This window comes from Oculina patagonica, chromosome 4 (genome assembly GCF_052425735.1).
Source record: "Oculina patagonica isolate OP01 chromosome 4, crgOcupat, whole genome shotgun sequence".
Classification (NCBI taxonomy): domain Eukaryota; kingdom Metazoa; phylum Cnidaria; class Anthozoa; order Scleractinia; family Oculinidae; genus Oculina; species Oculina patagonica.
Window position 1 is genome coordinate 23774754 of NC_135761.1, and position 24597 is coordinate 23799350.

The 24597-nt window shown below is 37.6% G+C and overlaps 5 protein-coding genes across 5 annotated transcripts; 3 read left to right on the forward strand and 2 right to left on the reverse strand.

The window, feature by feature from the left end:
* Nucleotides 1–25: 25 nt before the first annotated feature.
* On the forward strand, nt 26–5321 carry LOC144649885 (uncharacterized). Its single transcript, XM_078509479.1, has 2 exons — nt 26–1635; nt 3350–5321. The coding sequence occupies exons 1-2, from the start codon at nt 201–203 to the stop codon at nt 3778–3780; spliced, it is 1866 nt and encodes a 621-aa protein (XP_078365605.1). The 5' UTR covers nt 26–200; the 3' UTR covers nt 3781–5321.
* A 3089-nt stretch (nt 5322–8410) lies between these two features.
* On the forward strand, nt 8411–10338 carry LOC144652705 (uncharacterized). Its single transcript, XM_078512755.1, has 2 exons — nt 8411–9519; nt 9613–10338. The coding sequence occupies exons 1-2, from the start codon at nt 8545–8547 to the stop codon at nt 9766–9768; spliced, it is 1131 nt and encodes a 376-aa protein (XP_078368881.1). The 5' UTR covers nt 8411–8544; the 3' UTR covers nt 9769–10338.
* Nucleotides 10339–10572: 234 nt separating this feature from the next.
* LOC144648253 (protein O-mannose kinase-like) lies at nt 10573–12264 on the reverse strand. The gene is made up of 2 exons (XM_078507873.1): nt 11746–12264; nt 10573–11145 (listed from the first exon to the last, which is right to left on the reverse strand). Exons 1-2 carry the CDS (start codon nt 12262–12264, stop codon nt 10573–10575), a joined length of 1092 nt encoding a protein of 363 aa, XP_078363999.1.
* Nucleotides 12265–17153: 4889 nt separating this feature from the next.
* Nucleotides 17154–19307, reverse strand: LOC144651987 (ATP synthase F(1) complex subunit epsilon, mitochondrial-like). The gene is made up of 3 exons (XM_078512065.1): nt 19221–19307; nt 18308–18447; nt 17154–17283 (listed from the first exon to the last, which is right to left on the reverse strand). The coding sequence occupies exons 1-3, from the start codon at nt 19250–19252 to the stop codon at nt 17267–17269; spliced, it is 189 nt and encodes a 62-aa protein (XP_078368191.1). The 5' UTR covers nt 19253–19307; the 3' UTR covers nt 17154–17266.
* Nucleotides 19281–23930, forward strand: LOC144651990 (nuclear envelope phosphatase-regulatory subunit 1-like). The gene is made up of 6 exons (XM_078512066.1): nt 19281–19410; nt 19501–19572; nt 19827–19894; nt 21167–21279; nt 21976–22030; nt 22676–23930. Exons 1-6 carry the CDS (start codon nt 19347–19349, stop codon nt 22709–22711), a joined length of 408 nt encoding a protein of 135 aa, XP_078368192.1. The 5' UTR covers nt 19281–19346; the 3' UTR covers nt 22712–23930.
* The last annotated feature ends 667 nt before the right edge of the window (nt 23931–24597 follow it).

Here is a 24597-nt window from a genome sequence, read left to right on the forward strand (position 1 = left end):
GCGAAAACGCCGGTGCACTCGATAAGAGCAACCATATTTGATTTTTTCCGAGGAACCACAAAACTGAATGGAAGTGTTTGGTCGAAAGTAAGACAAAGCTGCAATACGAAGCGGCCTAAATACTATTCAGGAATATAGATTTTCTTTGTTTTCATGCCTTCCTAAAGGGGAAGGTTTTGAACGTAATTTGACAAGTGGCCATGAATTTTTCTACTGAACACCAAGGTCCACTCATCGCAGATATTGCAGCCATTGTGTTCTCGTTTCTTGACGTTTCAGAGAAGCAAATTGCTGCGCAAGTTTGTCGTTTATGGAACAGAGTGACTAACCTGCCGTCATTGTGGCGTGGGGTTACAGTAGTGCTCCCTTTAAATTGTTCAGAGGCTCTCGTCAAAAGCCTAAGCCGACGAAAAATTACGAGGGTGAACTGCTCGAGGGCTAACAACGATGACTTGTCAATTCTGTTCTCTAATTTACCGGAGATTACTCATCTTAATTTAGGAGGGTGCCCGCAGGTTAGTGAGGCGTTTCTCAGAGAAGAAATTCCGAAATTACATCAGCTACAACACCTTTCCTTCAGACGATGTGGACGGTTGTCTGACAGTGTTTTAGATGCATGTGGGCCTCACATCAAGAAACTAAACAGTTTCACTTTGGAGGACTGTGATAACATTACTGAAGCTGGTTTCCAAAGTTTTGTCAAACATTTAAGTGAGCTTGAGGTGTTGGATTTGACTTGGTGTGAAGGGCTGACTGATGGGTGTCTGAAGACGCTCGCAACCAGCTGTCCCAAAGTGTACAGTCTTAGTCTGCGGGGATGTGACTGGGTGACTGTGCTTGGTGTACGACATGTGGCTGAGAATCTCAAGGACTTAACTGTACTTGATTTTAAATGGAGTCACGGAATAAATGATGCAGCAGTTGAACTAGTGGCTAAGAACCTTCCTGAAATCACATTTCTTGACGTCAAGGACTGCCCATTTGTGACAACTGAAGGTATTGGCCATGTGACAAAACATTTGACGAAATTAAAACATTTGTCATTTGGTGGTGGTGATCACATGCATTTTGCAAACAGCGTTCAAGACATTGAAGTTATGTTCACAGACATATCCCGGTTGACTGAGCTTAGATGTTTAGCATTTGATTTCTGTGATGGCATCAGTGATTCTGCAATGCATACTCTTATCAAAAGCTTGCCAAATCTGAAGGTGTTAGATGTCGGGTATGTTGAAACAATCAGTGACAATACCGCGGATTTGATTGGCTCGCACCTGCAGAAACTGGAGTCATTATCACTGAGCAGTCAAAAATTGGCAGACAGAGGAGTCACAACCATCGCCAGCAAGCTGACGCAGTTGAAAACACTTGACCTAAGGAACTGTGAAATTAGTAATGATGGAATGGCAAGGATGGCTCCATATTTAAAAAATTTGAAATCTTTGATATTGTCGTCTCATTCCAAGCTCACAAATGTTGGTGTGAAGTACATAGCAAATTTTGTGACAAATCTTACAAGTCTTGATTTAATGGACTGCTGTGGAGTGACAAATGCTGGTGTTGGGATTCTTGCCTTCAACTTGACTCAATTACAGCAGTTGAATTTGTCCTACTGCAGGCGTGTTTCCAACCAAGGTACCTTAGTTACAATTTTATTGGGATTATCTTTTTATTATACTTTTTTGTCTCACAGCTACCACTGTTTATTAATATGATTTGAAAGTCAAAATACACAAGTGTTATTTATGCCTAATAAAACAATTACTGTAAAATTCCAGTTATAAGCCTCACTGATTATAGGCCCATCTACCTGGAAACAAAAACATACATCTGATTATAAGCCCCTCCGGATATAAGCCCCCTCTGCCAGGTGACAGTACTGAACAGGGCTAAATGTTGCTTTATTATGCGTTTTTAACTTAAAAACGTATTTCTATCAACACTCCCGTGGCTCTTTTCGAAACGTTTTTTAATTCCGCTTATAAGCCCTCCCGGATATAAGCCCCTCCACTTATAAGCCCACACAAAACTCCTTACGAAGTTGTGTAAGCCCAGGGCTTATAACCGGAACTTTACGGTATTTAATTTCTATTGTGCGACATAGCTGGGTTTTTTATGGGTCATGTTTATTTATTTATTTATTTATTTTAGTCTTTAGGCAAGTAGAATAACAACAAACAAGTAAAAAACACCCAGCCTTATGTATTTTTCCCTGAATAAATAATGGGCAGTTCCAGAAAATATCCATACACCACGACGGACGGCTTTTTGGAATTCCGAGGGCAAGGGGGGGTTCTTTGAACTGGAATTCCGAGGGCATGGGGGGATACTTATGATTGGAATTCTGAAGGCATGGGGGAGTTCCAGATCTTGGATTTCCAGAGGAGACAGACAAAAGAGTGTTCCTTGAAATGCTAATTTTGTGGATTACTCATTTGTAAATAAAGTACAAACTGATGACTGCGCCGCAGAAGCAGGATACAAGAAGATACAAGACAAGTATCGATCGATCAGGCGTGTGTTTGCGTTCATTTACAAAAGAAAACCAATAAAATGTGGGTTGTACATCAAGCTCCAGAGGCCTTAACGTTGATGAATGTCTTCATTTACTCCTTTTTCTTGTCAAAGCGGATCCACAACATATTCAGCACATTCAAGGGAACGCGAAACTATTTTGCCACACTTCGAGACGCCATTTTGAAGCACGTGGAATTGGGAGCGACTGTTGACCGCAGAGGCTCAAATTCAAGATGGCAGATATGTCAGTGCACTCAATCGTATTATCTTCCGAAAGTACACACATAACACAATATTGTTATTTTAATGTTCTGTACCAGTTTGGGGCAATGTAAAGTTAATGTAGGTTGTATCTGTTGAACAAGAGTAAGGAGAAAACTCTTATTTTTTTTACATTTTCATCCCAACCTCTGTTACAGATTGAGTCATTTGAAATAATTTGATGTAAAATACGCCAAATTGGGCATATTTGCAAACCCTGCCGGGAATTGTAAAGGACTTAAAGAAAAAAGGAAAAATCCGAACGGGAGGGGGGATTAAGGATTATGGAATTCCGAGGGCATGGGGGGGTAACACATTTTGGAATTTCCGAAGGTAAGGGGGGGTTAAAATATTGAAGCCGTCCGTCGTGGTGTATGGATATTTTCTGGAATTATCCAATTTATTCAAACGATAATAATTTATTATTGTTACTATACAACAATAATAAATTATTATTGTTTAATTAAATATTATAATATTATACTTATTATTATAATTATTATACATCACCATTCTTTCATAAATGGGAAAATTGTTATTTTAACCGTGTGTAATTATATTTACTCTGCAGGTGTTTGTGAGATTGGAAAATATCTCAAAGAACTCAAACAACTAACTTTAGACCAGACCAAAGTAACAGACCATGGGTTTGTTTATGTCAGCCGACATTTGCCCAAGCTTGTTTCCCTTGGTGTTGAAGGATGTAAAATAACAGACAGAGGTCTGATCAAAGCCTCGGAATCTCTCACAAATCTAGAAGAGCTTGATCTTGGTTCAAATCTCATTACTGATGAAGGAATCAAGCAGGCAGTTGTGCACTTGAAGGGTTTGACAGACATGACTTTGACAAGTTGTATGTCAATCACAGATGCTAGCATTGAATGTGTCGTAAACCAACTACCTTGTTTGACACATCTGGGAGTTGAAGGCTGTCTTTGCATCTCAGAGGATGCTATTGATAGACTCAGGGAAACTGCAAAGTCGTCCATTAGTTTCTTTTAGTTTGGTCTTGGTAATGATGCTCTAAACTAGTACCATAAAAGCTCTATTAAACCTCTTCGTCCTCTTTAATGAGTCCTCCCCTCCCAACCCCTTCATCCCAATGTCTGTTGTGTTGTTCCAGAAAATAGTCTAACCCCCTCCCCCCCATGGAAGGTTTTTGTTTGAACTTACCCACTACCCCTGAAAATATTCCAGTTTAGCTTCATACATTCCTTTTAAAATGTTAGCTTTTAAGACCCCCATCCCCCTAAGAATTCCCAATAACCTTCCATGGGGTTGGTATGGATATTTTCTGGAACTGCACTTTTTTATACACATTTACATGTATGTGCACTCCCCTTCAAAAGATCATAAAAGAAAGAACTCACTCTCCAGGAAGTTTAATAGAGTTTTTGTGTTAAATTCAGACATTTAGTGCTATAAAGGTGTGTTTCAGAAGTGACAAACTGGAGTTAGTTAATTTTAGTGTTAATGTGTTATTCATCTCTGTACTTATACACTAGCATAGGGTTAAAAGCAAATCAGCTAACAGATAAACACTCACAAAGGTTAGATTTTCTGTGATTGAAAAATGACTTTTCATCAAATGAGGCATACCTCTTTTCATTGTTAGTACTGTTGATTAGAAAGCATAGTTTTGTTTAGAGTGAATGAATTGATTTCTGCTTTCTTGATAATTCAGCTCCAATATGTAGGTTAAAATGCCCCTACTAGCCAACAGAAATTTTTTATTTGAACTACATTAACATAGAGTATTTGTATTTTTACATATGAAAACTTTCATTTCATATGTACCAGTGCTTTAACATGCAAGGTTGGTGTGTTACTAAAATGGCGTCAAGATCATTTTAACATTGAACATATTTAAAAGCCAAAAACTGTTCAGTTTTCAGGGTGTATTTTTGTAAGGTATTTTCTAGCACCCATTATTTTGTAGAGTGTGTCTAACCAAACCATTCCACAGCTTTTGTCATCTAGACCTTACTTTATTTAGAAACTAACCTTGTTTATTTTGTAAGTTTATTGCATTTTTGAGTAGAGTGATTTTTCAAAACTATTAGGCAGTAATTCCATTGTTATCTTTTATGTATTTATGACAACTTGAACTAGATCAGGTTTTTCAACACATGCAAGAGTAGACGACAATCATTAGCAATTTTGAATATCATAGATGGCTATGAACTCAAACAGATTAGCTTCAAGTCAACAGTGAATCTGACTTGGCACCGGATTTATTGCAAACCGTTCTAGATACAGACTATTAAAGTTTGTTTCATGGGTTCTGTGAAATCACTCCAATGTGATTATAGGAATGTGATAAAAAATGAACAAGTAATTACTTACATTTAGGAAAAGCTTAGAGTGACCATCCTCTGAGACCCAGAGCAGAAAATCATTCGAGAGAGATACAATGGACTGAAAGACAGCCTGTGTTTTAGTGTAGGTTTTTTTGTGCAATACAAAGGTGTCGTAAAGATCTGGGGTAAACGAGAAAAATAACAAGTGAATAGAAAGCATGCATGAGCCTTTCAAAGTGAAAATTGGAAAAAAAGCCTTTTTGCTGTCTATTGTACATGATTGATAGCATTAGTGCCAACATGTTCTTGCAAACGTTATGTCAGTTTTGAATTTTTTAACTTCTACTTGCCCCAATTATCTGCCACGGTATCTTTGAGGATGATGGTTACACAAGCTTTGCTTAAAACCAATCCAGTCATTCAAAGCCGAAAATTAACAGTTTTTGTAAGACAGCTTTAAAACTTTAATATTACTGATGAATTTTGCTAAGCTCACACTTTCAAATCAAAACGGAAAATAAGGGTACTTGAACCAAATGAATTCAAACCCTCTAAAGATATTTCTATCCTAAGTTAGCATTAATCAGCTTTAGTACAACTAGGAACAACAGTGTGAGAAAAGTGTATTTGTAAAAAGCTACATGCAGAAACTATCCAGAAAGCTAAATAATCAGATAAAGAGAATTAGAAGATTTATTATTAGTTAAACTTAAATGGGAGTTTGTTACAAAATTTAACATAATTTAAATTAGCCTTTTAAGCAAATTCTTGGCACCTGTTTAAGTGCAAATTACGGGGCTGAACACTAGAATTATGTGTGAAACGTTATTGCATTGCGAGAAAAAACGATCAGATGCGAGATTAAACTGCACATTGTTGAAACAACACCAAGTAAAATCAAAGTATTTGCAGAGAAACAGCCCAAGAAAACAGAATTCTTTTATATCTCTTGCAAGGTGTAAAATATTCAGACCCAACAACATGAATTGATGATATGACATGAAAAATATATTTATTGCTTCTGATTGGTTGCTTGGTAATTATAACTGCGCTGATCAATTAAGAAGGATATTTTTGTCTCTCGCACAGGAGATAGAAATGAACTTGTATAATTTGAAAAATATTTCCCCAGGCTAGTTACATGTCCATCTTACAAAGGACTGATTAGACTTCAGGCAAATCAGGTGTTATGGAGACAAATTACATTTCGAGAAATCTTTTGGAGCGAAATACTTAGAGCCATTTTTGTAGTCTTCCACTTGGACGTTAGCTAAGGCTCTTCCATAGATAGTATTATTAAAGTGTTACTGCTTTAGACCATGTCATTATTCACTTTGATGTGACCGGAGTTTTGACTTGATTTATATTAAATCTCGTAAGGGACAGCTCCCCCCCCCCCCCCCCCCACTTCCCTGCTATGGGGTCGACTGTGCAATTCTTTGGCAATTTTTTGCAGAAGAAACGTAGGAGAAAAAAATCGTGCACAAGTAGTCACGGGAAAAAATTAAGCAGGCCCCACCTGATAAAAATAGAGTGGCGCGAAAAGAAAGTTTCCAGAGGGTCATGTTGGTAAAAATAATTATTGCAGATACCGATGCTGAAAAAATTATTACTCAGAAATAATTGCCAAAACCCACCCCCTCGTTATTGCGCGCCTTTATGTACAGAATCTACCTTAATCGCGAAATTAAAGTGACGCGAACAATAAGTGTCGCGAACATAACATGACGCGAAAATTAAGTGACTTACTTTATATCAACAAAAAAAATTAAGTTTAGTACCCTGAAGGAAGGATTTTCAGTGTAAATGGATGTTGTCGTCAATTGACTCAAGAACAATAACTCATGCACGTACAAACATGACCTACTTGTAGACATTGTGAGAACTGCTTTGTTGTTGCTATTGCCGAGAATAAGACCCGCTCTTGCGTTTTTGTTAATTTTGACGTTGTTGTTCCCTTGATGAAGTCGTTTTATTTAATTCAAGGGTATGTTAAATAATATTGCTAAGGAAATGTCAATTGTGTCTTACTCAAAAACGCGAATTTAAAGTGATTAAAAATACAAAGTTTTCGCAAAATCGCGAAATTTAAGTGTCGCGAAATATGCCCACTTTAAAATCACGAAATTAACGTGTCGCGAAAATTTCATGTAATAAGGTACGTCATTTTGTGAGCATAATTTCGGAAATCAGGAGCATAATTTGAGAATTCTGGCATAATTTGGGCATAATTTGCCAAAATTTCGAGCACTGCTAGTGGCATAATATGCCACTTTTAGGAGCACAATCCGCCAAGGCCTATGCCAGTGCATGCTCTGAAACGCGAGGGTCTCGGGACATAAAAGAACGGGCGAGTCCTGCGAGTTACCTGTACATTGCTTCACAAGCTGCGGAGGAACCCTGTTTTCCGGAGTTTTTGATAATCTTAACGTAAAGCCAGATGAAGATAAAGCAATAGCTACCACACCTAGGATCTGGAAGTACTATGCAGAAAACGCACTTTGAAGGGACTATGTCATAGAGATTTCGCAGATTTTTGGTCTAAACTGTTCTGAAATTAGTGGAAGGCAACTAAACCCAAAAAAAACAATATCTTTGAACATCTGAAGGATGATACAATCTTCATTTGAGGATAGAAATCAAACTAAAAATATCGTTTTTTTGAAGACGCGCGAAAACAATTTGAAAACGTTTGCCTAACGTTTTGAAATTGCAATCCGTTTCCATCCGAGCCATCCGCAGCCAATGATGCTAGTTAACAGTTTCAGTGCTCTAATATAGCAATTTTTTATAAAAATGGACTATTATTTCTTTCATGAGACACAAACATAAATTTTGGCTGTTCAAAAATCTGGTAAAATCCGTGACATAGTCACTTTAAAGAAATCGGTCAAAACTAATAGTCATGGCTATACTCGCATCGTTGCTCATTAACGTCTTGTCTTGTTGCAGCTTTGGTTTTCATGATGTAATGTCTAAAAATATCCGAATCATCCGTTCGAATTTCTCTCTGAATCTCTATTCGTTCCTTGGAGCAAATAAAAAGAGACATTCAGAAACAGATTCAGTTCTAATATGGATTAGAGTTTTCAGAACTTTGTCAAGGAAACATTAAAATTGAAAAAAATCGGAATTACATAAATCAGAGACCATTTAGAGAATTTTGACTGAAAACGGTTACATGTAAAAGCCATTTGTATAACCATAAGCATCCAATTTAGCGGCGTAAACATGCATTTCCAGAAATACGTAGTCGAGATTTAATTTTTTCGGATGTTTCATCAGCGCGTTCTAATCTTGTGCTGACGTCTTTTTCGTACGTAATAAACGACTCCAAGGCAACGCGAACTTTTTAATCATTTCGGAAAGTTTTTGACACGGTTTCAGCTCGTTGCAAACAACTATTTTTCAGAACCGTTTCTGCAGCGATTTTTCCAACATTGGTTTCTGCATTTGATTACGAAAGATGTGCGGGTCACTACTTTCTAAGTTTAAAGGCAACAAAATCGATCCAGCGTTAAGGATTTTTCCGGCGAATCCACAATGGGTTCCGAGTCACATGAAGCTCGCCAACAAAGACTTGGCATGTTGTCAAGACAGAGAGCTTTGGAAATACGAATCTCAAAATGGTGAATCGACCGTTCATTCTATGGTGTCATTGCAGAGTAACAGTTCACTTGGATCTTCAAGCGAGTCTGATTATTCGTCGCAAGATGAGATAGAAGATGCCGTGCGCGCATTGGCTGAACAAAGACTCAGTTATCCTACTCGAAACTACAGGAATGGCAGGCCTTGCGTTGTAGTCAGCCCGCACCAGCAGCTAATGCAAACTGCGCATGAAATTCTCGCATTCCATGCTTACAGCGCTTCTTCAAGTTCTAATACTGCCCGCGCCGTTAAACCGCTCAGCTCGACTAATTCAACTCTCCCGGGAAAGGTGCAAACCGCGGTCGCTTTCGACATTCCTGTTGGAGACAAGAAGACCATCTGCCCGTCCGCGAGAGTGCCGATGCGCTTTAGAAAGCGAAAAGTCGCGCCTGAACCCACTTTGGAAGATGTGAAGGAGAAAATGCGCGCTGCTGAGGAAAGGAAGATCAAGGAATTACAGCGCATCCGAGAGAGCGCGCGCAGCAGAGCTGGACTGGGGCGACCACACCCAGCAGAGGCGTCGGCCCAAGCTACTGCTGCGAGAATCGCAGCTAAGCAAGCGGCAGCCGAGAGCAAGCGCAATGTGGAAATCGAGAAGCGAAAGCAAGCTGGGAACAGAGCGTCACGGAATAGAAGCAGGATCGCTGCAGCTCAAGCCTTTGCCAAAACCCAGCTTCAGTCGTCCATTAAACAGAAGGCGGAGAAGACCGAGCAAAGAAAGATGAAGCAACAACAGAAGATTGACAGGCAAAATAATCTGCGAGAGAGGCACGCCAAGAAGGTCAACGACAGAGTAAGATTAATTCAACGCTACTATGGAAGACTTTTAGTAATTTATTTGTTGAATTTCAGTTTTCTTATTTTTTTCTTGTCTTTTGATTTGTAGATGGTGCGAAAGCTTAAAGACGAGGAAGATGAAATCCGCGCCGATCTCGCAGAATTAGAAACTTACCACGCCTCTGATGATGGCGACGAGTCCTGGGGAGAAGAGCAAGAGGAGAGGAGGACTGTGTACGAGTGGGAGGATTTCTTTACTGATTAGAGCGCGGTGGCGGATTTTAGGGGAGCCATCCCCTTCCCCTTCAATCCCTTCGACTTAAAAACTCAACGGCCAATAATGTTTCACCCCTCCCCCTCTCCCCACACCCCTTACACGAGCCAGAATGTACAAGCTTTACTCCCAACGCCTGATCGCAGGTTACTCCCGACCCCTTTTTATTTTCCATCCCTCCTTACTCCCTGCTACCCTTTACACCCCACCTTACCCCTTTTACCCCGCATCGTTTTACTCACCAACCTTACTTTATACTCCCTCCCCGCTTAACTTTAACCCTGTTCCCATTTGCCACGGTTTCTTGAGCAAGAAAAGATCTATCTTTCCCATAAACTCACTTTTTGAACTCCTCTTAATCCGTCACCGTTTTCTGCTTTTTGTATAAAGTCTGGAAGTATAACCTTGAGTGAAATGAGTATTTCAAAGTGAAATTTGTAACTTTGAACGAACTGCATCAGTTCAGTTTTTTGTAGATTTTTACGTTTTCGAAGATATTACTCAACGTTTGATTTGTGAAAGAATGATTCGAAACAAAATAAAGCTTGTTGTATTGAATAATTTCGTCTGCAGTTTTAATGCGATTGTGCACTTAAACCTTTCTTCGAGCATGGCCCGTCAAAGTATTTAAATTCGGCGCACTTATCTCAGCGAAAATTGCTCCGAGAAATAGGGAGTTTCAATCGGGATTCTAGTGTGTATATATGCTTACTAGGTGTACATGATACAACTAACTTTTCCTTTCCTTTTGCATTTTATTCAACCTTTAACTTTGCAAATCATGCATTTCATAAATTATTGTGTGATCAGTTGCTGAAGTCTCAAAAACTCCTGTAGCACCTCGTTCGCAGTCGGCCGTTGCTGAGGATCCGTCGCGCGGCACCTTTCCATAATTCTCTCAAGTTTACTCTTCGCGAAATCACTCCCGTTTACGCTGTCCAGTAGCTTTTCCACGACTGCAGGAATCTTCCAAATGTCCACTTTTTCGTCGTAGGTCAGCGTCATATCCAATCTAAGACTTGTTGATACATTGGGCCATTTTTGCTCTGGTGCGAAAAATTTTCCCAACTCCTGCTGTTTGCATTCAAGTCCTTTATCTCGTGTAACTTCTTGTGTACTATCCAGATCGTTTATAACCAAGTGAAAGTCATCAGTGATCAAGTATTGCGACAGTAATTTACGCAGGGTGGGAGTATCGCACATGACGAGGATTCCACTAGGACTGCAGTGCATGAAGTTCATGATCTTTACATAATCCATACACAGCTGAAATCTTGTCTGTATATTGTTATGGTGGGAGAACTGCGGCTGTTGAAGAAGCCTACCTAGAGTATTTGCCGAGCCATGTTTATAATACATCGTTACAATCTGCAAAAAAATTGTAGTCTCCCCATGAACAGCTTATTGGGCACGAAGTTCACTTAGAAGAAATGGTTTTAGTGATCGCATGTTAGGCAATCTATAGACTCACCACGAGGGAGGGGGGGGGGTCCCCAGATACATGCTATACCGTTAATTAAGTGCCGCCCCGAAGATATAGTTTTTGGTAGGCAAGAGAGCATGTGTTTTACTGTCTTTTTTAAAATAGGCCATAAATGTTGCCGTTTTGGTCCGAAAATGGAAAAGAACATATCTACATAAAAGCACTCATCGCTATTCATCGGGCCTCTTTATCTTCCAATGAAAAAAAGAAAGGCAAACAATGATCTAAAAATGGGTATAGAAAATAATCTATTTTGGTCTGGAGAACTGGGCAACAGTACAAACATCCACCAAAAATTCGAAGAAAAAACCCCCTGGTAGAAGACTCATTAATATAATATGTCAAATTATGGACATTTTAATTGTATCCGAAACATTTGTTTAACGAGGGAAGACAAAGCTGTTGTTCACGGGCCATTTTGATATATTGCAAATTTTGAAAACTGTCAGTAGGGCTCATAAAATAAAAAATAAAACTTACTATACCTCTTGTTTATCGTAACATTTCCCGATGAGACGAGTGACAAAAGGCCCTTGAAGCCGTTCCATCCAGGTCATTCCGCGTAAACAGATTCTCTTAAAACTTGGGCGCGAGCAGTTCACAAAGACAACTTGATGGCCCTCCCAGTCTGCCAGCCATGTCCCTTTTATCATTCCCCCGGGGATCTGCTCCCTGGCATGAACTTGAAGAGCGATTTCCGAGCAGTTTAACCAAGGCCTGCATTCACTCCAGCCGGAAAAACTAAATGTTCCCCTAGGGCATGGCAGACAACCCTCTGGTGAAGAAAACATGTAATCAGAACACGCCGTTTTTTGTCTCGCCTGTGTAAGGAACGTTTTGTTCTTCTTTTTTATCTTGACGCTTGGTTTCAAAGTGCCGTTGAGCTGACCGTAATACACATAGATTAATAATAAAACTAACCAGACTGCCGAGGTATAGTAAATGACTCTACACAAAATTTTCAGCCCATGTTGTAACTTTTTGCTGAGGAAAGCGCTTGTCATCGTAGTGACGGAAGTATACTGACCGCCTTTGGAAATGTACATGGGACTTCAGCTAAGTGCAAATCATTTGACGCATTCTAACATTGAAAGAACCAAGTAACCCGAGTGACACACACGAACTTGCGTACGAGAGGAACCTCAATTTTGCGTATAAATGTGAAACTTGTTTTCTTGAATTCAGGTTGACATTCAGACTTGCTAAGCGTCGGCAAGTTATTATCAAAAATTTTAATTGCAGAATTCGCCGCCTTTCTTTTGTTTGTAGTTTCACTTTAGTACAGTTTCAGTTGTTCAACCATGTGTCATTTGTACTTTCATATAACTCATTTCTGCACTCCAGTTTTGTTTAATTGCATTGTTCAATTTTGTTACCTGCTAATCTGTTAAACAAATAAAATATACGGACTCCCACACTGATGCTAAAAATAAAAACTTTAAGATGTCTTGTCTGGAAAGAAACCTATTTTTGTTATAGCAACGGAATTGAGTAAAATCCATAATTTTTTATGACTTTGAACGCTATTGTAGATTCTTAATTATAAGTGCATGTTTTTTAAACACTAGTTTTTGGATGTAAAGCTATTAATTTGAGTCACATATATGGCGGTCGTAGAAATCGATATACTACCGGCTAAGTTGTAAACAAGCAAGTGTGACGACATTTTGAGACATTGCATGAAAAACAAGTAAATACATACGATATATGCAATAAGTTGTTTCTTACGTATTTGTTTAGTTCTTGACGCACTACAAAACACTTCTGAAAATTTCATTTTTGACTTGGATATGATTGATGGTCCATAAAACATAGCACAAATATAAAAGAAACTCGGTGATTGGCAATTAAAATTTCAAAAAGCGGTCACAACACTTTTGTCGCCACGATGGCGAGCATTATCCTTATTCGGGACCGGGCGCTTATTTAATTTTTTTTTAGAAACAACTAAATGTTCAAAACAAAACTTTAATGAATATTAAAATAACTAACAATAACAGAAACTGTAACAGAAACAAATTGTTGAAAGTTCAGTTACTTTTCAAATAATTGTTTCTTTTAGTAGTAAATATTATACATGTACGGTACGGTGAATGTTCATGAGTTTATCTATTCGACGTCGACGACTTCAGTAGGGGCCGTTAGCCACAATAGGATCGGTTAATAGAATAGGGGCGCTTATTGACATAAATACAGAAGTTATGAATTCACAGGCCAAGGATAGTACCCTTTTTAAAATTAGATTTCCCTATGTTGTTTCAACAAAGATTTCAATACTCACGAGAAAGCGGGGGGGAGGGGGGAGGGGGTAGAGAGAGACCGTCAGAATGAGGCTGGATCAGGGTTACTAGGCATTTGCAAAAAGTCCGCGCTCGCGCCAAAATGACCTGCCCCTCTGGAGCTCATTACGAGTTCTGTAGCATGAAGTGATTTGGGTTACTGGTCTTCCCCCCCCCCCCCCTGGATTGTATGCTAGTCCATTGCAAGTTCCCTCAGTTCCATTTTGAATCCTGGGTGGGGAGGTCACACTTATAGCCGTCTTGATTTCTTAGCGATACAGTGGCCTATTGATTAGTGCACTTTATTTTCTAAGTAATTTGACTTGAGAACGCTTCTTCATTCATTTTTACTTCACCCAAGTCACCATTCCACTTCTCATTTATTCACATTAATCATATCGTCGTCTTGAGCCTTGCAGTTTTGCAGGACGTGACACATTTTTTTTTTTTTCACATATTTATTGCCATTGTTTTGCAAACAGAAATTTTACAATTTTACAGACTTATATACAGATTTGCGGTGCATATATACCAATGACACCGTTACAATATACTATGTACTATCTTATCTATTTACCATTATCTTACTCGTAAGAACTTATGATTTAGTTATTATTACTTATATATAAATGCCATCTAGTCGAATCTAGTCTGAAATTTGCTCTGCATATTATTTTTTACTGCTATATACTTCTCAGTTCTATATTTTAGATCAACTAGTTCTTTAAATACATCAATATTTGGGATTTTTGAATGTTTCCGACTCAACCAGATATGCAATTTTGCTAGAATTAAAAAATAATTCAACAAATCACTTTTTTCTATTTTCCCAATGAACACGTCTTTTAGCGTAAGTTCCTCCTGTTGGCCTGTTAATACAAACCAGAAATTTTTAAAGTGTTCCCAAAAGAGATGTGTCAAAGAGCAGTGATAGAATAAATGATATACTGTTTCTGACTCATTTTTACAAAATGTACAAGTATCATTTGGAACATAACCGATTTTTGCTAACCGCGTATTAGTGAATGTAATATCATTTAATAGTTTAAATTGAAAACTTCTAACAAAGGTTTCCGATAAAATAGACTTTAAATTAAGAAAAGCCTTTGACACAGTTGTATCATCTAATCCAAAATCTTCTTTAAGTTTATTAAAACCCCTCGATACCGTTAACATCATAATTACATCTCAATAGAAAAGTGCCACCGTAACTGTCAAGCATTTGATTAATATAAGCTTTCCATGGTACAGAGCCCTCAGAAAATATTCTACCAAGCCAGGCTTATCTTAAAGATTTAATTGAAGTTTCTACATCTATCAGCCTTAGCCCTCCAAATTTAATGTCATTAATTGTTGCTGCTCGTGCTATTTTGTCAGGCCCATTCCATAGGAAGTTATATATAATAGTGTTAATCTGCTTGATGAAATCTTGTGGAGTTGGGAGAACTGAGAATACATATATCATCTTCGAAAGCAAAAAGGATTTAATTATTGTAACTTTTCCAAGCAGTGAGAGACCTCTGCAACGCCATAACCGCGTGTGCAACTTAATATCTTTTAGTTTTTCATAAAAGTTTTTCTGCAATTGTTCAGTTTCGTTATATGTAAAAACTATTCCAAGTGCCTTCACTGTATTTACCCATTTAAGTCCCAAAGGTGCCGCTGTATTATTTCGACAGGAGCCAATCCACATAGCTTCAGTTTTGGTATAATTGACCTTTAAACCCGAACAAGTTTCAAATTGATCTAGCAAATGAAAGGTACGTTGTACACAATCGAGATTTGGCACAAACACAGTGAGGTCGTCAGCATATTGTACGAATTTAAATTCCTCTCGCCCTATTTTAAGTCCTTGAATTTCTGTTTTACTTCGAATCGCAGTAGCTAAAATTTCAGCTGCAATAATAAAGAGATATGGTGATAATGGGTCGCCCTGCCTGACTCCTCTCTGTACATCGAAGTAAGATGTGCACATCCCATTATTTATCACACAGCTAGATATATTTTTATAAAATGTTTCTACCCATCCTTTAAAACTAGGTCCAAAACCAAACACGTCTAAGCACTTTAACATGAATTCCCAATCGATGCTATCAAATGCCTTTTCGAAGTCAATAAAAAGTAATATACCTGGTATATTTTGCTTCTTTGTACAGTCCATAATATCTATAATTGATCTTGCTGCTTCGCCAATGAACCTACCCTTTACATAACCGGTCTGATTACAGTGAATTATTTCCGGTAGGACTTTAATAACTCTAGCTGCAATTACTTTAGATGCAATTTTCGCGTCTACATTAGTCAATGATATTGGTCTCCAGTTTTCAAGATAGTTTCTTTCTTTTCCTTTCTTTTCAATAAGTGTTATAACAGCTTGTTTCTGTGAGTGAGACATTTCCTTTTTGTAAAAAGCCTCATTAAATGAATCAACCATAAATTTGCCTAATAAAGGCCAGAATGCTTTATAAAATTCTATTGGAATTCCATCGTTTCCGGGCGTTTTACCCGTGTGAAAAGAGCCTAATATATTTTCGCATTCCTGAAGAGTTATTTCTCCCTCACAATTTGTGCTTAATTCCTCGGAGAGTCTTTTTAAATTTGGATTTTGAAAGAAGAAATTAGCTTCATCACCGTTTAGATTAACTTTTTGTTTACTATAGAGCTTTCTATAAAAGCATTTTTCAGCGTTGAGTATTTCGAAAGGATCAGTTGAGATGGACCCACTGACAAACAGTTTACGTATATGCTTCTTAATATTATTACGCTTTTCTAAATTTAAGAAATATTTAGTATTTTTCTCACCATGTTCGTGCCACATTGCTCTGGAGCGAATGATAATTCCCTCTACTTTTTCGTCATATAATGCTTCTAACTCACTTTTAAGTTTTTCAGTTTCTAGTCTAGTTGTTTCGCAAGGGTTTTCCTGAAATTTTCTTAGCATGTCTTGATGCCTGGCGTTAAGTTCTTCCTCCCTTCTCTGTCGGTCTTTTGACAGCTGCTTTGAATAAATAATTGAGCTAGTTTTGATTTTAAATTTAAGCCAGTCCCATTTTGCTCGCTTGTCTGACAGATCTCTTGCATCTTCCAGCCAATTGGGTAATTCTTTACTTATCATCTCAACATAATCAGGCCTGGCCAGCAGGGAAGTGTTTAGTTTCCAGAAACCTGGTCCCCGTTGACTATCTTTAATATCTTCTAGTTCTAATATTATGGACGAGTGGTCAGTTTTTATTGAAGCTTGAATATCAACATAACAACCTAGTTCACCACCTCGCTTACCACGAACCTCTCTAAACTTAGTGGTTAGAGTGTCCAACCGCTTTCTGGAAGGACACGTGTTGGACTCCCCTTGGGGGTCCCAGATATTTTATTTTCTGTGTACCGGTAATTTGACTTGAAAATGGTTCTTCATTCCCTTCACTTTATCCAAGTCACCAATGCACTTATCATCTTAAAATGATTGACAACACCACATGATTAAGATACACAAGGGGCCTATTAAGTGTGGAAAGACAGGCAACCATCTTTTTCAGGCTGTTACAAGTGTTTCATGCTCATAGGGTTACTTGTAAAAGAAAAACATTACAGTTACACTGAAACAAGACGCAACAAAATCATTTATTACAACGTTTTATTCACAAAGGTTACATCCAATCATGTAATAAGTCACACTGCAGCTGATCTTGAACCATCTAACAAAGGTGAAGTGAAGGGGACATCACTGGCATCACTGGCTGATTGTTTCTACAAGACAAAGAAAAGATACTTGTAAAAGATCTTCTGGTATTGTGGGGTCGGGGAGGCAGAGGGGGTGGCAGAAAGGCAGGAAAACTGGAATAAAGGTGTTGGGTAGTCTAAGGAAGTTGGAAAAAAATGAGGGTGGGAAATAAGATTTCTAAGGTGGTTTGAACTAATAATAAATAAAATAAAAATAAACAAAAATAAATAACTTAATGTAAGTGTCAATGTATTTAGCACTGTTGTGCTTATGTTTGTGCTTATTTATTTACAGTGTCCACAATTAGCACAACAGTGCTAATCTAACATAAACTGTGAACTGGGAGAAATAGGAACCACATCACATCTTAGAAAACCCCTGCAAGAAAGCATGCACTTTACTTCACCAAAACTTCAGAGAAACAAGAAAATGTCGCTATTTTGTAGATGACCTCCAGCCACTGCACTGCACTGCACTGCGTGGGGAGTAAAAGCTTTGGGAAGCAGGAATTTCAGATCTGCCTTGCCACCCCAGGCCAAAGACAGTTGGTTTGGTGCAAAATCTAAATACTCTAATGTTTCGATTTAGCGCCCTCCTTCAAATAAGCGTCCCCTCCATAATAAGCGCCCCCTTTGAATGTGTTTTTGTCAATAAGCACCCCTATTCAAATTACCGTACCGTACATGTATATATTCACTGCTTAAATGAACAATTCTTTTAAAAGTAACTGAACTTTCAACAATTTGTTACTGTTACAGTTTCTGTTATTTTCAGTTATTTTAATATTTTTTAAAGTTTTATTTTGAACATTTGGTTGTTTCTCAAAAAATTAAATAAGCGCCCTGTCTTGAGGTTCCAAAAGTAAATAAGCGCCCTGGGCGCTAAATTGAATCATTACAGTATGTCAAATAAAACAGGGTGACAAGACTATAAATGTTAAGGAAGTTAGATGGCTGGAATACTTTGGTGAGCAATAAAATCAAACTGCATTTTTCCAAGACATACAAAACAGGAATGAACTAATGTTTAAACCCTTAAACTAATACTTACTTGCTTCCCCAGCTTGCTTACCACCTTCCCATTTCAAAGACTTCATAAGAGATTCTTCACGCTTTAATGCTTCCACTCGTAACTCTGGCTTCAGACATCTTCTGACAAGCCTCGCACAGATGGATGAATAGTTAAGATAGCTAGGGAGACAAGGAATAAATTTACAGGTTCAATCTACAAGCAATGGTAATTAATGAATGTATTAGCACCTTCTCTGGAGAGAAAACTACAAGGCTGACTTGGGATATTATCCTGTAAAATTGGGTAGGATGTTGCCTTATACTATCATGTAGTCAGCCAGGTTTGTAGGTGGTGTTGACCAAAATCAGACATAATAATTATTTCATCAGGCATTGTGGCATATTTAGCAAGCTAAAAAGGAGAATTCAGTGGGCTAAAATACATTTTATCCCGCTACCGTGGACAAATCAAAAGCAAGAAAACAACAAAGCCAGCCAATCAGAACTGAAAACCATTCAACTGTTTTCCCAGTATATGGACATCATGATAATTTGTTAATGTGAAAAATTAATATTAATAGGGGAATTTGAGAGTACCTTTGTAGTTCCAAGAAGGGGGGGGGGGAGGGGGTAGGTGTAGGAAATTCATAAGATATTTTGCAGTCATCAACCACAGGGATATTGATAGCATGATGGGAGAATTGTTTTGAAAATCTAGGGAATATCTTATATACATAGCCGTGAACACGCGCAATTTTGCTAGCTGACGTCTAAGTCCCCACTAATTTTCAAAACCCTCGTGAGGCAATATCAGATATATTTAGAAAGAGTTTCAGATAATTAAGACTTGATATCCTCTCATTCTTAACACAGATCGAATGAAAAATGTTTCATCAACCTTTTTATGTCATAAAAACTATGTAATAAGGAAAATAAAGAAGTAAATTTCCAACCTTAGACCGGCTTGCCTCCAATACGACACCATCTTGGATTTTCGTACCCTTCAAAGCGCCTGCTCTGCTAAAGTTAACCTCTGGTATAAATATTGCGGGCTCGAAATTTACTGGCGAAGGTGGAGCATGCGCCGTAGCACGAAAAGAAATGGAAGTTCTTCTGTAATGGCAAGCCAGCAAGTTACGGAAGGTTTGTGAGCTGCAAATTGTTCAGATCACCTTCAAAGTCATTGAAAAATTGTTTAAAAACGAGCTTTGCATATCTGTTCCTGTTTTGCAGATCTTAAGGCATTTGAACGAAGGCTAACGGAGTATGTGTCGTGTTTAGGTCCTCAAGCAGGAAGATGGAGACGTGAGTTTCTAGAACACATTGGAAGCATTTTTCTGCTCAAAGTGAAATATTTCCAAAGATCGTTAACTTAGGAAGATTACACGAGACTCAAAACCGATGCTTGGCATTTTTGTTCATATTTTAATGATATTTTTTATGATAATATATCCGTGCATTGGAAATGACAAAGTCGCACCTGTATAAATTCCGTACATGTACAAGCTCAATATTTTGCTGCAAAGTTAATTTGGCTAAATTTCTTTTATTTTTTGCAGTTATCCTTGTTATATCATCAGTTGCAACTGCTGCTGGAGCCTGGGGATTAATAACAGATAATCAACATGTAAGTTGACTTCTGAAGTGTGATACTCATAAGTTGTTTTTGAAGTGGGCCCAACGCTAAGGCTCAAGTAGCAGGGAAATGCATATCACAGCAACATGAAAGGTTGAGATAAAGTCTGCGTAGAGCCGATGGGCTCATATCACCTTAGCTTATCCTGGTTTCTGTAGCATTAAGCGTCTAGGAATATTTTTACTTCGCCTGGAATGGGACCCTCAGCATTATTTTGCCAGTACCCAGTACCAACACGAAGCAGTGACAAATTCACATCACATATGGTCACAGGCAATGTCATGTTGTGTGCATATGTAGGACAAACAACTAGTAAGAACAAAATCATAACAGGGACATGTTGCAAAAATTAAGTCACAAGGAAACACTGACATCTTTGCAAAATGGGTCCCCATATCTTCTCGAAAAAAAAAAAAAAAAAAAAACAGGGACATAATATCTGCAAAACTCAAGAACACTCTCATGTTGCAAAAATTTGAACTCACCCCCCAGTATGATTCCATCTTTAATTTCATGTAATTGTATTTGCTGATAAAAATACTGACTGTCAGGTAATATAGACTCAGTTTGTTTAGTGGATTGCAGGTTTTCCAGTAATCAGCCACTTACTTATGTTAATTCTATGCACCTATCAATAGTTTTCCCCAGGATGGAGGGGGGGTAATCCCAGGGGAATTTGACATTTTCAGGTTTTCAAATCTCAATTTCCCCACCCTTGGGTCTCCATTGAGAGTGACAATCCCACCCTTGGCCAGGCCTTCTCCACTTTCTGAGTAAAATTTTTCACCAAGGGGACTGTTGTGAAAGTCAAAATCCTTTCCCAGGTAGAGCTATGTGAAGTCAAATTTCCGTGGGTTGCCTCCCCCCTCATCATGGTGCAAACCATTAATTGGTGCATTTGATCTCACGCTGTTATTGGCGACACAGTGTGCTTATGGTTAGTGAGTCTGGGTCAAGCAACCTGGATTTGTGTTTGAGAAAAGATATTTGGGTGGGTGGGGGGGGGGGGCGGAGGATTAAGGTCAAAGTACAAATAAAGTTGCACTTTTTCTTGCTCCAATAAACAGTAAGAGAAAGGAGATGATGAATGTGCCATTGCATTTAAATTTGAAACGAGGAAAAATAAAAATCTTTTTGACATAGAATTCATTTAAAACTACAACATAATATGCAAATTCCAGTTGACAATACAATTTCATATCCTTAGGTACATTGCTATTTAACACATACATGTGGCTCCATTGTTATTTTATTTCCTTGTAGCATCCTTCACTACTGCAGTACCTTTGGCATCACAAGTTGTTTACAATTAGCTGCTGTAATTTATTCATTCTATTTATGCTTGGAATTCATAGAAGAGTAATGGCCCCACATATGTATCCTTTACTGATAAATAAATTAATAAAATACATTAGAGAATTTTTTTGTATAAAACAAATTATAACCCACTAATTAATTTCCATGCACTCTCATTGGTCAAAACTCATTTTGTGGCAAGACATCGTCTTCGGACAATGGGTACTATCAGGCAATATACCCTGTCTGATTTGATTATCTGTTGCTCATTTTATGGAGAAGTGTGAAACAATCTAATGGCCACTTTTTCAGCTTTACCTCAATTTTATCAAAGTGTTAAAGAAATTACATAAAACAATCAACTTTCATTTATTTCACCTGCAGTTATGCTGTGATTATCACTGTGAGTTTGTTTTCTTTTTTACCACGATAAAGCACATTGCAAGAATTAATCTGAGAGTAATAAAATAGATAAACCCTTTTCTGGCTTGCTGACATATTGGAGGATAATGCCCTTGGCTGAAAGATTGTCCTCAAAATTTCACAGTTAATAATAATTAACAGCTGCCCTTGAAACTTTGCTTCTCTGCCAACTGTTCATTTTTCAGACAATCGTTCAGCCTAATTCCTCTAATATACCAATTGCCTAACAGGGTTTGTTTACTAAATAATTACCAAGAAAAAAATATTGCCCACAGAATTTATATTACTAAATTGTATTATTGTTGTATATATTGTGAAATTTTATTTGTTGTAATTCTTTAACTCAGTAATAGAATTCTAGCAAGAACAAGAGTAGTTTTAGAGGATTACAACATGTCCTGTGATGAGGTAAGATCATTTGTTCATTACCAAGGTTGTCTTGAAAGGACACATGTCAGACTAAGTCACCATTTTTGTCAGACAAAGCCTATAAGGCAGTTATGACCTGTTCAGTTTGCTCAAGCTAGATTTAAGGAGGCTCGATGTAGTTTTTTTTAACCTCTGGGTGGTGGTTTTGAAAATAAAAATTTGCTCGGAAGCCAATCATCAAAAGTTACACCATAATGATCACATATGACCATGTTTAATTTTTTTACCAATGTGAATTGATCAGCCACTTGATTTTAACAGTTGACTCAGGATGTTGCTGTTTGCCAACTATCAGCCAAATAAAAATTCATCTTCATTACTTATCATCAAGCTTAAAATTTACCATCTTTAGTATTTACTAAACACTTGATGATTTCGACATTGCTGATCCTAGCAGTATGCAGGACGCATGTCACCTATTAACTTAGTAAATGGCCAAGCTCACCAGGAGTGTCTCATAGCTCAGTTGGTTAGAGAAGCCATGGATTCAATTCCCATCGGGGACTCAGATTTTTTTGTCCCATCCATGCTTGCGTTTTTGTCCCACACTTGAAAAAAAAATCATCTTCATTATTAGCCAATAGTTTATTAACAGTATTTTTGTTTTTGTTTTTTTCTCTTCAGAAGGGGAGACTTATTCTGAGACCAAGACCAACATAACACATGCTTTTAAAGTACATATGAAATGATTTATTTTTAATTTCTCAAGGCCAAAAAATAAGCTTTCAATTCACTCAGGAAATAGTTTGTTTATAGCACCTCAAAGATGTTTTAGTTCAAAACATGGTCCCTGTTTTTGCAGGCTGTAAGACAAGTTTGCACAATGTAAAAAACGTTTTGCCTATGCCTGAGTGTGAAATTTCATGGATATGATGTACATAGCAAATTTGTATTTGTATGGCAAAGGAATCACTTCAAATCCAGTCTTGAATAATTTGAACTTTGTGGCTTGGCAACATAAAATTCAAGCTTGGATGTCTGTGGATGTTTGAATGTTAGTGAATTACAAAATTCATTTCATATGTATTTTAAAAATTATGTAACTCTTTGTTAAGAAAACATAAAGATGTATAGGAAAACATTAACAAATGTTATTTTAAATGACATGTAATGTGCAACATGCACATATCAAAACATTTGACAAAAGAAAAAAAGTTGACAACACAACTAAATAAATAGCTAGCATAATAATTTGATGATTTTTTGGTGTTGGTGAAAATAAAATATTAAAAATAGCACATAAAGTTATTATTATCTGTTGTCATTAAACAAACAAACATCATGCAACATACTTCAGATTGCTTGTTCATTCCTATTTATCTGGCGGTTTACGGTCAAGAAACTATAGATGTTTCGGTCTTTAAGAGAAAATGAAAGCATTTTGTGGTTTAGGAAGAACAAACATGGCGGTCTGTGAAATGTACGACCCCCTATAATACATCCTCTACTGAGGGGGCAAACCGTAAACAGACAGAAACCCTTATGGGTTTCTGAAACAGATTAATCGGACTGCTATGTTAAGGACATTATATATGTGTGACAAACTCAAATAACCACTGGAAGGGAAATATTATCTCAGTTGTGACCAGTTTTGAGGAACTACTTGAAAGGTACAAAAATTTAAAAAAATCATGTGACTACTGGAAGTCAAGAACTAAACATTACACGAGAAAAAGAAAGTAAAGCCCCCAGTAAATGGTGGGCATAGATAATAGCACCTGTTCTAGTATTAAAAAGTAATAGGAAAACTTATTCTGGAGTCAAAAATCGAGTGGAGAGTTCTCAGCGGAGACAGCCTCTTAAATCTGCTTCTTTGCAGCAACATTGATTTTAGGCCTTTACTTCTGTAAAGTTGTTCAATAAAACTTCCAGTCAAACATGTTTTCTTTTTATGTTGGTGGTATTGAATGTGTTAAGTTCCATGGGCTTCTGGTTCCATCCCCCTTGAAGCAATTACCATGGTAACCCAAATAATGGCTGTGAAGGAGACTAGCCTGCAGCTGAGCTATCTGTGATTGAAGATAAATTAATTTTATACTAGTGCCATTTAATACTCTACGAAAATTTATGCAATGCCTTTGATTGATCGTTGTGTTGTTAGAAATCTTTAAACAGAAAAACATCACCCCAGGTCCCTGTTAGGGCTGTCTCTATTGTGCTCGTAAAATGCTGTTAAGTTGCTCACTGAAATATGCAATCAATGGTCAACAAGTTGTGATCATTTTCTTGACAATAGTAGTTACCCGAAAAAGAGTTGTAGTACTGTCTCATCAAAGTGTAATGGCTGGAAAATACCGAAAAGCGTACAGCCTTCAGGTGTAACCCGCCTTAAAGTCTTTAAACGGTATTTCTAAATGTTAAAAATTTATATTTTCTAGTCGTCTAGTTCAATCGTTTATTTGTATAATTTGTGCGAAATACATTTATAAATTGAGACCATTTATAAATTGACAACATTCTAGATATTATGTTATGCACACTAATACAGCTCATGCAAACCGTGTGACTTAGGCAAACCCAGTCGGACTGAGTGTTACTTAAGTAAC

Coding starts and splice junctions, on each gene's coding strand:
- LOC144649885 (XM_078509479.1), top strand. CDS start 201: ATGAATTTTTCTACTGAACACCAAGGTCCACTCATCGCAGATATTGCA. Junction 1,636..3,349: donor CAGGCGTGTTTCCAACCAAG/GTACCTTAGTTA, acceptor TTTACTCTGCAG/GTGTTTGTGAGATTGGAAAA.
- LOC144652705 (XM_078512755.1), top strand. CDS start 8,545: ATGTGCGGGTCACTACTTTCTAAGTTTAAAGGCAACAAAATCGATCCA. Junction 9,520..9,612: donor CCAAGAAGGTCAACGACAGA/GTAAGATTAATT, acceptor TTTGATTTGTAG/ATGGTGCGAAAGCTTAAAGA.
- LOC144648253 (XM_078507873.1), bottom strand. CDS start 12,264: ATGACAAGCGCTTTCCTCAGCAAAAAGTTACAACATGGGCTGAAAATT. Junction 11,146..11,745: donor AATGTTACGATAAACAAGAG/GTATAGTAAGTT, acceptor ATTTTTTTGCAG/ATTGTAACGATGTATTATAA.
- LOC144651987 (XM_078512065.1), bottom strand. CDS start 19,252: ATGGTGTCGTATTGGAGGCAAGCCGGTCTAAG. Junction 18,448..19,220: donor TGGAGGCAAGCCGGTCTAAG/GTTGGAAATTTA, acceptor TTGTCTCCCTAG/CTATCTTAACTATTCATCCA.
- LOC144651990 (XM_078512066.1), top strand. CDS start 19,347: ATGCGCCGTAGCACGAAAAGAAATGGAAGTTCTTCTGTAATGGCAAGC. Junction 19,895..21,166: donor TAATAACAGATAATCAACAT/GTAAGTTGACTT, acceptor ATTTCCTTGTAG/CATCCTTCACTACTGCAGTA. Junction 21,280..21,975: donor AGAGTAATGGCCCCACATAT/GTATCCTTTACT, acceptor ACTCAGTAATAG/AATTCTAGCAAGAACAAGAG.